Source organism: Pseudochaenichthys georgianus, chromosome 11 (genome assembly GCF_902827115.2).
Source record: "Pseudochaenichthys georgianus chromosome 11, fPseGeo1.2, whole genome shotgun sequence".
Taxonomy (NCBI): Eukaryota; Metazoa; Chordata; class Actinopteri; order Perciformes; family Channichthyidae; genus Pseudochaenichthys; species Pseudochaenichthys georgianus.
Genome location: NC_047513.1, coordinates 17,747,362 through 17,759,599, shown reverse-complemented (window position 1 = coordinate 17,759,599; position 12,238 = coordinate 17,747,362). Strand labels below are relative to the sequence as shown.

The following is a 12,238-nucleotide window of genomic DNA, read 5'->3' as shown; positions in this document are numbered from 1 at the left end:
ATTGCAATAACAACAGCCTCACATGGTGCAACATTACAGTATATTAAAAAATGTATACATATTTACAAAGAAGGAGGACACAGCAATAAATGGAGCAGAGTCTAAGTAGTACATAGAAGTAAGATAATAAATACAAGGTATACAAATGAAAATAGAACATAACTAACGTGACAAGCATGGGTGTTGGGTGTTGAATGTGTGTTTAGTAAACTGCACATAATGAGTGTGTTGGAGTGACATGCTGCAGTGATGCCAGCACATCAGTCCTGTCAGTCTGAGAGATGCCTTAGTTCAGAAGCTTTGGAAATAAGCTGTTTTTCAGTTAATTTGTAACTGAACCCGCATTCCAGCAGATCTAAAGCTCACCCATATAATATTTGAATATTTCATATTTTTCACAACAATTCATTGTTCTACAAGGGATTTTGTGCCCGGCTATTTCTTGGCTTGGATCAGTTGCCAGGCGGCCACAGGAGATTCCAGAAATCGATTAAGAGATTGCTTTTATTTTTTGCACTTAATGGATCAGAGGAAAAACACAAAAGTAACAAACACTGGCTGTCACTACTGTATATTGTTTTACACAATACTTTTAAGTCCATCTATTTTTATTCATATGCATATTTATACGCCATACTCTACCCTACTGTTTATATATCCTATTTATTTTTTATTTGATCATGCGGCACATCATGCACTATGTTTACTTTTTTTAATCTTATATGTTAGTTAGTATGTATCATTTTTTTTTAATATTTAAGTGTGAAGAGATGAGCCTTAAAGTATCATTGTATATTGCAACTGCCCGTTATACAGCATATATGACAATAAGCAGGGTTCATACACTTTTTCACCAATGATTTTCAATGACTTTTCAATGACTTCTCCATGATCTTTACTACTCATACTCATATTGCCCGAGGCACAGGCCGAGGAGGTGGAGTTGCAGCAATCTTTGACTCAAGTTTACTTATCAATACTAAACCAAAATTAAATTATACCTCCTTTGAAAGTCTCGTTTTTAGTCTTACGCATCCGACCTGGAAAACTTTGCAGCCAATCTTATTTGTTACAGTGTACCGTGCACCAGGTCCTTATTCAGAATTCTTATCAGAATTCTCTGAGTTTTTATCAACTTTGGTACTTAAAACAGATAAAGTAATTATCGTAGGTGACTTTAATATTCATGTTGACGATGATAAAAATAGCCTTACTGTTGCATTTAATTCTATATTAGATTCTGTTGGTTTCCGTCAGAGTGTAAATAAACCAACCCACTTCTATAATCACACTCTCGACCTTGTTCTGACTAATGGTATTGAAATTGAGCAACTATTAGTCGAACCGCATAATCCTGCTTTATCCGACCATTTCTTAGTAACTTTTGAAGTACTGTTACGAGACTACAAAGCATTAGTCAAAAGCTCCTGCAGCAAAAACTTATCTGTTAGTGCTATAGCCAAATTTAAGGAAGAGATTCCACCAATACTTAACTCGATAGCATGTCTGCATGTAAGGGAGGAAACTTATACAAAATGTACACCACCCCAAATTGATCATGTTGTTGATAGTGCTACAGATGTGCTGCGAATAAAATTAGACTATGTTGCTCCTTTGAAAAAGAAGAACATAAAACAACATAGACTAGCTCCATGGCATAATGCCGAAACCCGCAAAATAAAGCAAAAGTCGAGACAACTTGAAAGGATATGGCGTTCCACTAAATTTGAAGAATCTCGTTTAATTTGGCATATTACTCTCAATGAATATAAGAAAGCACTGCGTAAAGCGAGAGCAGCCTACTACTCTTCATTAATAGATGAGAATAAGAATAATGCAAGATTTCTTTTCAGCACTGTAGCCAGGCTGACAGAGAGCCACAGCTCGACTGAGCCTTCTATTCCCATAGCACTCAGTAGTAATGATTTTATGTGCTTTTTTAACGATGAAATTGTTACTCTTAGAAACAAAATTAATGAACTCTTGCCTTTGACCAGTATAGTGTTATCAACAGCTCCTGGAAACATAAGTTCTAATATTACACTAGATAGTAAACTAGAATGCTTTTCAGCCATAAACCTTGAACAATTACATTCAATGATTCTCTCTTCTAAACCATCAACGTGCATGTTATACCCAATTCCAACTAAGCTGTTGAAGGAAGTTTTTCCATTAATTAGCACTTCTTTATTAAATATTATGAATATGTCTTTATTATCATGCTATGTTCCCCAATCATTCAAAGTAGCAGTGATAAATCCGCTTCTTAAAAAGCACAACCTCGATCCAGAGGTTTTAGCCAACTATAGACCTATTTCTAATCTTCCGTTCCTCTCAAAAATTCTTGAGAAAGCAGTCGCAAAACAGTTGTGTGATTACTTAACAAACAATGATTTATTTGAAGATTTTCAGTCTGGCTTTAGAACACATCATAGCACAGAGACAGCTCTGGTTAAAGTCACAAATGACATTCTAATAGCCTCAGACAATGGACTTGTCTCTATTCTCGTTTTGCTCGATCTCAGTGCTGCATTTGATACTATCGACCATGACATCCTATTGCAAAGACTAGAGCACTTAGTTGGCATACAGGGAACTGCTTTAGGCTGGTTTAGGTCCTATCTATCTGAACGCTCTCAGTTTGTACGTGTCAACGATGAATCTTCCACGCAAACCAAAGTTAGCCATGGAGTGCCACAGGGCTCAGTGCTCGGACCTATTTTGTTCACATTATATATGCTTCCGTTAGGCAATATTATAAGGAATCATTCTGTACATTTTCATTGTTATGCGGATGATACTCAACTATATTTATCAATCAAGCCTGATGAAATTAATCATCTAAATATAATTCAAGACTGCCTCAAGGACTTAAAAACGTGGATGACCTTAAACTTTTTGATGTTAAACACGACCAAAACTGAAGTTATTGTACTTGGCCCGAAGAATCTACGAAAAAAATTATCTAAAGATATACTAACTATGGATGGCATTAATTTGGCCTCCAGTGAGACTGTAAGGAATCTTGGTGTTATATTTGATCAGGATTTATCCTTTAACGCCCACATAAAATCAATTTCAAGGACCGCCTACTTCCATCTACGTAACATTGCAAAAATAAGGCATATCTTGCCTCAAAACGATGCAGAGAAACTAGTCCATGCATTTGTTACTTCAAGGCTGGATTATTGTAACTCCTTATTATCAGGGTGTACCAAGAAGTCAGTAAAGTCGCTTCAGCTGATTCAAAATGCTGCAGCTCGTGTACTAACCAGAGTTAGGAAAAGGGACCACATTACTCCTGTTCTGGCTGCCTTACACTTGGTCCCTATAGAACACAGGATAGAATTTAAAATTCTTCTTCTCGCCTACAAAGCCCTTAATGGGCAGGCGCCATCTTACCTTAAATATCTCATTATACCCTACTGTCCTACTAGGGCATTGCGTTCCAAGAATGCAGGGTTGTTGGTTGTTCCTAGAGTCTCTAAAAGTACAATGGGAGCCAGAGCTGTCTTCTGAATGGTTAAACATTTCTAATGGTGTACCACAAGGTTCTGTTTTAGGACCACTTTTATTCTCAATATATATTAACAGTGTAGGTGATAATGTGGATGAAGCTACTTTACATTTTTATGCGGATGATACTGTGATGTATTGTGCAGGTCCCTCCATTAAAGAGGCTGTTGTTAAATTACAAGCTGTTTTTAACACTATTCAGACTCAGCTCTCTGAATTAAAGCTTCTTTTAAATGTGGATAAAACCAAGGTAATGCTCTTTTCAAAAGCTAAAAAGACACCAGAGCCTGTTTTAGATATTGTAACTACGCAAGGAACAAAACTTGAAGTTGTTGCCTGTTACAAATACCTTGGTATCTGGCTTGATGATTGTCTCTCTTTTAAACTTCATGTCAATAACCTGCTTACAAAACTGAGGGTTAGGCTAGGGTTCTTTTTCAGAAACAAGTCCTGTTTCTCGCTTGAGGCCAGGAAAAGGCTAGTCACTGTGGCCTTTTTACCTGTGCTGGACTATGGTGATTTGTTGTATATGAATGCACCTGCCAATTACCTGAGCAAATTGGATGCTGCGTATCACAGTGCTCTGAGATTTGTCACAAATTGTAAAGCGCTTACACATCACTGTACACTGTATACCAAGGCAGGTTTACCATCACTCTCTGTACGGAGGCTCAGTCATTGGTACACGTTTATTTATAAAGCTTTGTTGGGTAAACTCCCGTATTATATCTGCTCTCTGATAACACAGAGAGTTGCAAGCAGCTATTGTCTGAGATCACAGGATGTAGTCTTGTTAGATGTGCCAAGAGCAAGGACTGTCTTAGGTAAGACAGCTTTTATGTGCGCAGCTCCACTTGCTTGGAACAATCTTCAGCAAGAATTGAAACTGAGCAATCTCATTCATCTGCATGTTTTTAAAGCTAGGCTAAATGAAATGCTTGCTGATACAATGGGCACTTGTAAATTTCTATAACTATGTATCCTGTAAATATAATGTATAATGTCCTTTATTGTTTTATGTTTCATGTGGAACCTATATGCTGCAGGTCTCCCTTGAAAAAGAGATCTATGATCTCAATGGGACCAATCTGGTTAAATAAAGGTTTGAAATGAAATGAAAGAGCCTTTTCTTATCAAGCTCCACATTTGTGGAATTAGCTGCCAGTTTGTGTTCGGGCGGCAGACACCCTATCCGTTTTTAAGAGTGCGCTTAAGACCTTCCTTTTTGATAAAGCTTATATTTAGGGCTTATTAGATTCAGCCCCTAGTTTTGCTGATATAGGCTTAGTTTGTCGGGGGACATCTTACTTCTTCCTTCTCTCTGTCTATACCTGTGTACTCTCATGTTCCGATTAACCCAGCTTCCCCACATTTCTTTCTTTTTGGTGTCTATATACGATATATCGCGAGCCCTGGATCTTGAGTCGTGGCTGTGGTCCTGGATCATAAGTCCTGGATGGATATCCTTGTGGATTCATCTTCCTATTATACACACATGCATTTCCAAACATTTGGACTACCTATGTTGCAAATGTATTATCTTTTCAATTTACACACGGCATCTATTGCACGTCTGTCCGTCCTGGGAGAGGAATCCCTTCTCTGTTGCTCTCCCTGAGGTTTCTCTCATTTTCCCCTTTAAACTGTGGGGTTTCTCTGGAAGTTTTTCCTTGTACGATGTGAGGGTCTAAGGACAGAGGGTGTTGTATTGTCATACTGATATTATGTACAAACTGTGAAGTCCACTGAGACAAATGTAACATTTGTGATATTGGGCTATATAAATAAACATTGATTGATTTACCTAATTTTCCATGACCGAAAAAAAATTACTCTTTCTCAGCGGTACCACTGAAAGTTGTTTATTTTAACATTATGAAACATGTTGTGCCTATCTAAAACAAATCAAATAGTAGGCTTACTAGCTTCTACACGCTAAAGCAATTGTAGTCAGGGATTCAAACTCATCAGGTATGAACAAGGTGACAAGGATCCGAGCCCCCGACCCCACGGAATATCGGCTTTAAAATTAGGAATAACAGAGGATTTTAGCAATCAGAACAACTAAATCAGCAGTGTCATTACAACTAGCTACACCTTTATCAGCTTTGAGAACACTTTAATGATCAATCATTATAAAACAAATCATATATATTATTCTGAAATGGACCAATCTGCACAATGACTTCTTTTGCTGTCGCTACTATATTTTGATGATAATACTTTTCTACTTTTACTTGAGGAACATTTTGAATGCAGGACTTTTACTGTAACAGAGTATTCCTACACTCTGGTACTTCTACTTTTACTCAAGTACAAGATCTGAGTACTTCTACTTTTACTCAAGTACAATATCTGAATACTTCTACTTTTACTCAAGTACAAGGTCTGTGTACTTCTACTTTTACTCCAGTACAATATCTGAGTACTTCTACTTTTACTAAAGTACAATATCTGTGTACTTCTACTTTTACTCCAATACAATATCTGAGTACTTCTACTTTTTCTCTAGTACAATATCTATACTTATACAACCTCTGTTTATAGCCTATAAAAACAACTATTAGAAAACGAAGGCTAAAGCTAACGTTAGCAGATATAATGACAATGTAGTTAGCTAGCTCAACGATTCCGTAAATAATATTGCGACAGAAAAACATTTCAGTTCACATCACGCTCTGCCGCTCCGACAGGGATCTCTGCTCTGAACACCTGAACGGCCCACTCTTAACAGCTGTTTACCAGTTACTGTTAACGAACGCACAGTAGGTAATGTAGCTGCTGTATTTAGACCCTCATCACGGAGCAGTAGAGTTCAGCCGACAGGCAGGAAGACTCGAGCACACAGCTCGCGCTTCATATTAAAACATAACACCATGCGCGTCATGATGGCACAAAACAGCTCGCGACCGCAGATTATTTCGGCGATTAGATAAAATGAAAATTTTATTTGACGCAACTTTAGTTATATTTCCATGACTTTTCCAACACTTTGGTAAAAATATTGTTTTCCATAACTTTTCCAGGGCCTGTAATTTGCATTTTGAATGTCCATGACTTTTCCAGGTTTTCAATGACTGTACGAACCCTGAATAAGGTATCTTGAATTTTGAATGAGTTAAGGTTTGGAAACTATTTTGTTGTTCTAAAATGACCAAAGACTTTGGTGAGTCAGCTTTTGGTAAATAGTCGACACTGGAATAGTCAGCCTGAGGATCTGAACAGCTGGAACTATATAAATCTTTAAATATAAACTTATAACGTACCTATTAAGCCAGGCTTTTTAAAGATGCTTTAGAGACAATATTTTACTTAACTTAAATTGTAAAATTGTACTCAATTATGTTTTTTTATTTTATTTACTACTATTGTTATCATAGCTTTTAATTATACTTTGATTATAGTCTTTTCGTTCTAACGGTAAACACATATACAGTTTGATTCAATAATTGGAATAATCCTCATTCAAATATGCGTGATTGCTGGCTCGTTTCTGATGATGTATTGCAGTTGCAGTCGCCAAGTGTTTTTGTTTTACTCACTCTGGCAGTGCGGCCTCTCATTTCTCCAGCTCCACATGCCAGTGGATAGGCACTGGATGTGGGCGGGGCCTAATCTGTAGTATCCCGGGTCGCAGGTGAACACGATGCGAGTTCTGTATTCGTAGTGTGAGCCGTTGACTATCCTCCAGCGGCCGTGCTCCAAAGAAAACGAGCCAATGCTGGGACACACCACCACTACAGAGACAGACACAGTGCGAGAAACAACATGAACATTACACTCATTTAAACAACAGCCATCAATTACCATTTTGAAATTGTGTCATATATTAAAAAGCCGGCTGAGAGTGGGGCCAAGCCATTGTAAAAAATCAAACAGATGCATAATAATGATTCCATTTAAATAACAATGTTCTAGCCAAAAATAGCTGCCACTCAGAGCGTATGCTAATTATATGTTGCTGACAATCTAGTATCTCACTTAGTGCACGATAATTTAATTACCTTTGATTGAACTATGTTGTATTCAATATTAAATAAGTTCTTTGTAACTGATGCAATTAATCTCACAGCAGTTTCATATTTACATTTGTATTCATGCTATTGCTATTTAAACATTTATGACACTAGAGGACTTGTTATTTGTGTTAATATTCCGCTGACATCTAAGTGTTACCCACCAGAACACCGTGGTATCTTGTTGTGGTTGCTCCACGTCCCGTCAGGCTGACAGATGGCTGACGTCAGCTCTTTACTGGAGAGTCTGTACCCGTCGTTACAGAAATAGGAAACTCTTGTTCCCACGGAGTAGTCGGCTGTTAAAACGCCTCCATTTGGAGGAGCCTTGGGCGCCCCACATGAAACAGCTAGGGGAGGACAAATACACAACATGAGAAGGGACACACACAAACACACACTTATGTCTGTCATGAAGCAGGTTTGTAGCCTACTTGTCCAAATTGTTTGTGGGGATTCAAAGTCAATAATACATGTTTAAACAACCTCAAGTTTTTTCTGTAATGAAGCCATCAAACTAGGGGTGCATACTGGTTCCCGGTGTTACCGAAATACCGGTTACTGGCGGCTACGGTATACCGTACTGAAATCAGATCCGGTTTGTCGATACTTTTTAAAAATTGTTATAAAAGTGAGGCGTAATATCCTTAAACTCGCGCCAAAACCGTCGGAATTACGATGTCAATTTCGCCGTGAAACTCCGCAAACGAGTCACTTTAGAAAATCTAAAGTGTGCATATGACTGCCATTCTGAATGGTGGGGTCTGTAACCACTGCAAGAAGTTTATTTCTGGGAAAGGTGGCAACACATCCAACCTCCAACAATGATGTCTTGTATGGCAACCAAGTACCTTTGTGTTCAGGGAGGCAGCGTGCCAAGCGAGAGTGTTCAGTTCAGCAGGTGATATCCTACGCTGTGAAAGGGCCCATTTGGATCCAGAGAGCAGATATGCTCTATGAAGATGAATGTACAAAACTGAACTGTGATGGGATTTGTTTTCTTTCATCAGGCAAATGTTGATTTTAAAGATGCTATTTGTTTTATGTGCAATGCCGAGATCTCATGACCCTTTGTGTGTTCTCTGGTCAGTTGAATCTCAGGTTAAATATTGATTATACTGGTGCTATTTTATTTTTCCATTGACAAGATGTACTATTCACACCTGATGGTTGTTATAAATAATATTGCAGAATCTGTTTTCTTCATAGATAACATGTTTTTCATTGTTTGTTCAGTACTAAAAGGTCCAAGTCCCACAATTGAATTTGATATTCATTTGACATGTTAACTATATCATAAAGCGCTTCATGGGAGTAATTGCGGGATGATTACATTCTTTTTCAGTATCACAATATGTATCGGTTGAGTATCGGTATCGTCAAGAGATGCTTTATCTTCAGTTCCAACTAATAAGACACATCCATCTTACAGAAAATGCTTCTCCACAGTCCATACTGGTATTAAATAGACTGGTTGGTGGGGCACCACAGCGTGTAATTACAGTGTCGACAATCTGCTATTCATCCTTCATTCGACTTTCTATCAATACCAGCTACAAGCTGTGCCTTTCTATGACTATTTGAAGTGTGGTGTAAGAAAATAGCGTGCAACTCCGTTAATATTCTTCAAAATACATCATCTAGTATATTCTGAAAATACCCTTTGAAATAGGAAGAAAATAAAAGGTTACGAAACAGTCTTCATTAAAATACAGGGTGTGTTTTTGTTTTGCTCTGTTTTTAAATTACCAAATAACATGAATTATATTCGGCATTCACAAGCATCTTCATGTGGCATTTCCACACCCACTGAATGTGCAGTACTTTAATTTTGGAGCAAAAACACACAATACAAGCTGCTTAAAGGAAGAAAATAAGTTTTCATGGTTTTATAGCATGGATAAACTTAGTTGTATTTTCTCAGATAATACACATTTGTATTGGCAATTCAAAAAACTACTTTATTAACAAGTCAATTAGAAATCTGATCTGACTGTCAAATTATTTTATTAGCTCAATTAACATTCCACTTAAATGGTTGGCAACATGACAGAATGATTGGGCGACAATGTGACTGCCATCAATCCTTCATTTAAAAAACATTTGTATATATTTTCTCCAGGTTACTCGCACCTTTTCAAGCTCATATTTATAATGGTTTGAAATGATTACATCACATTACTTATACAAAATACTTAGCTTGAAGTATAAACAAACCTTGACACGCAGGTACAGGAGAGTCCCATGCGTGGTAGCCGAGTGCCGTGCGGCGGCAGGTTGCTGTGGCGTTGCCTATGAGACGGTAACCACGGTCACAAGCCCAGCGTACCACGCTGTTAATATGGCCGCCGCTCTGAGAGGAGATAGAGCCGTGGAGCGGAGAGTCTGGGGTGGAGCAGTACAGCGCTGGAGAGGAGGAAACAAAAAAAAACACTTAGACCTCAAAATGACCTCACATATGGTTCACTGCAGACCAAAACAGGAAGTAGAATGTTAGAAACCAAGAAACAAATACTTTGTACTACTATTATACAGTGCTATTCTACAACCATGGCAAAACTACAGTGCTATGCTGTTAACATATAACAATCTTGTTGTTAATCTAACAGACTATGAAAACAAATGTGTGAACCATCAGATCAATGATCTGATTCACACAGCATGGATGTCTAAATGCAGGTTTGCATTAATCAAACAATTACCAACTCTGTAATCAAAGTCTTATTTTAAAGGTTTAAATGTTGCTGACCTTACAATCAGCAATGGTTTTATTTTATTAACATGGCTCACTACTTCATTTACTACATGACAGAAGGCCAAGCGATAATGGACTGATAGCAAATGTATCTTGTTTGTGAGTCAATTGTTAAATTATAATCACAATTATGGCTTGAATTGGGCATTGTGCATTTAAAACGTTGCATTTACAGACATTAGATGAAGTAGGATGTCATCACTCCAAGTAATTTATCTCAAAACAAGTGTTGGGCTAAACTAAACTAAAAGTTCTGGGAACAGAATTATTAACAAGCCCATTTATAACGTTAATTATACCTTTCCAGCACGTCTTAAAACCCAAGTGTTTCAGCTAATTAGGATCCGACAAGCTGTATGAATGCTAAATAAGAAAAATAATAAGTCAATCAATGAGTAGAATTACAGAGACTTTGCCGAACACACTGCCCACAAATCAATGGCTATAAATGCAATATTCCTCCACCAAGAAACATTTTCACATTTTACCCCAGACAATATTGGTAGCTGCGGGTAAAAAACTTGGCAACAAGTTAAGCAGATATTTTGTCTTTTGTTCATAGATGATCCCTCTCTGTATGTCTCTGTCTCCTTATGCGCAATGTCAGTATTTCATAAAAAAAGTTACAAGCAGTTTCATTATTCAAGATTCAAGATATCTATTTTCATATGCACAGTAAACAGACAGTTACATCGTACAATGAAAATCTTACTTTGCGAGTCAACCCTACGCAAGTAAAATACAGGAATATCAAATTAAATACATTTGGCATGCAGCAACAGCAGCATAAAAGGGCATATAAGTAGCAGCAGTTTAAAATATATTTAAGAGTGAGGAGCTTAGCAGAGAGTTTGTGTGGGATGACCGGGTTAAAGGCTGAGCTGTAGTCAATGAAGAGGATGACGGTGTTGATTGCGTCATCAGTAGACCGGTTCTGACGGTACGCAAACTGCAGAGGGTCCAAGGTGTCTGGAATGTTCTTCCTGATGTGGGTCATGACTATCTTCTCAAAACACTTCATCACTATTGTGGTGAGTGCAACATGACGATAGTTATTTCAGGCAGGTCACAGTACTTTTCTTTCGGAGGGGAACTATGGTGGTTGTCTTGAAGCAGGTGGGCACAAAAGCTTGTGCTAGTGACAGGTTAAAAATGTCAGCAAGCACATCAGCCAGCTCTGATGAGCAGACCCTTAGGGCACTATGCTCCTCAGTCAAACCATAAAGATGATCCGGGCCTGAGTCCAGTTAGATGTTGACTTTGGCAAATAGCCTGGTCTGTAACTCTTCAAATTGGACACAGGCCCAAACACAAGTTCTTAACTGACCTTATTTATTAGTGATAAACCTGTTTTATGTCCCTCTGCTCCGTCACTGGCCCAGCCTCATCAGTGCAGTGTTTTCTTATCAAAATGGTCAAGGACAACTTGTGAGTTAGTGGGAGTTTTGTTGCTTTTACTGTGTTTTCCTTGCATTGAAGATACAAAATGAAAATGATTATGCTAGCCGATGGTTTTTACAGTGTGTCAGTGATTTCTAATTAAAGCTGTCTGACAGAACATATTTCTAAACAGCATTAAAAGTTGGTGTGCCAGCATGTACTGCAGGAAAAGCAACAAGATGAGCTGACTGCCGCTGATTAGATTCAGTCCAGGCACTTTCCTTTTACTGTATTTTAAGATTGATGTCATTAAACTGCTGCTTCAATCTCACAAGGACTCTTTTCTAATGCAATACCAGCTTATCTTGTTACAAAGATGACATTTCTTCTTAAATCAGAAGACAGAATGAAAACAAATGGGGACATCATGTCTTAATTTGACAAAATGGTCAATATAATGGGAGAGTTTCAAATACTGGTTTGATTGTGTAAGACAAAAAAAACTATATTAGAAAACCTACAACATGTGTTTAACAATCCTTGCAGATGCTCACATTAATCACAGCCACCA

The 12,238-nt window shown here is 37.8% G+C and overlaps 1 protein-coding gene across 1 annotated transcript in view; it reads right to left on the bottom strand.

Annotated features, from left to right (window-relative positions):
- The window catches only part of LOC117455499 (CUB and sushi domain-containing protein 3-like), a 405,573-nt gene that overhangs the window by 34,117 nt on the left and 359,218 nt on the right, over positions 1-12,238 (bottom strand). The window contains exons 51-53 of the mRNA XM_034095008.2: positions 9,750-9,938; positions 7,697-7,882; positions 7,059-7,253 (exon numbers count right to left, since the gene is read on the bottom strand). Of these exons, the coding sequence (XP_033950899.1) occupies positions 7,059-7,253; positions 7,697-7,882; positions 9,750-9,938 (570 nt within the window). The remainder of the gene's footprint in view (positions 1-7,058; positions 7,254-7,696; positions 7,883-9,749; positions 9,939-12,238) is intronic.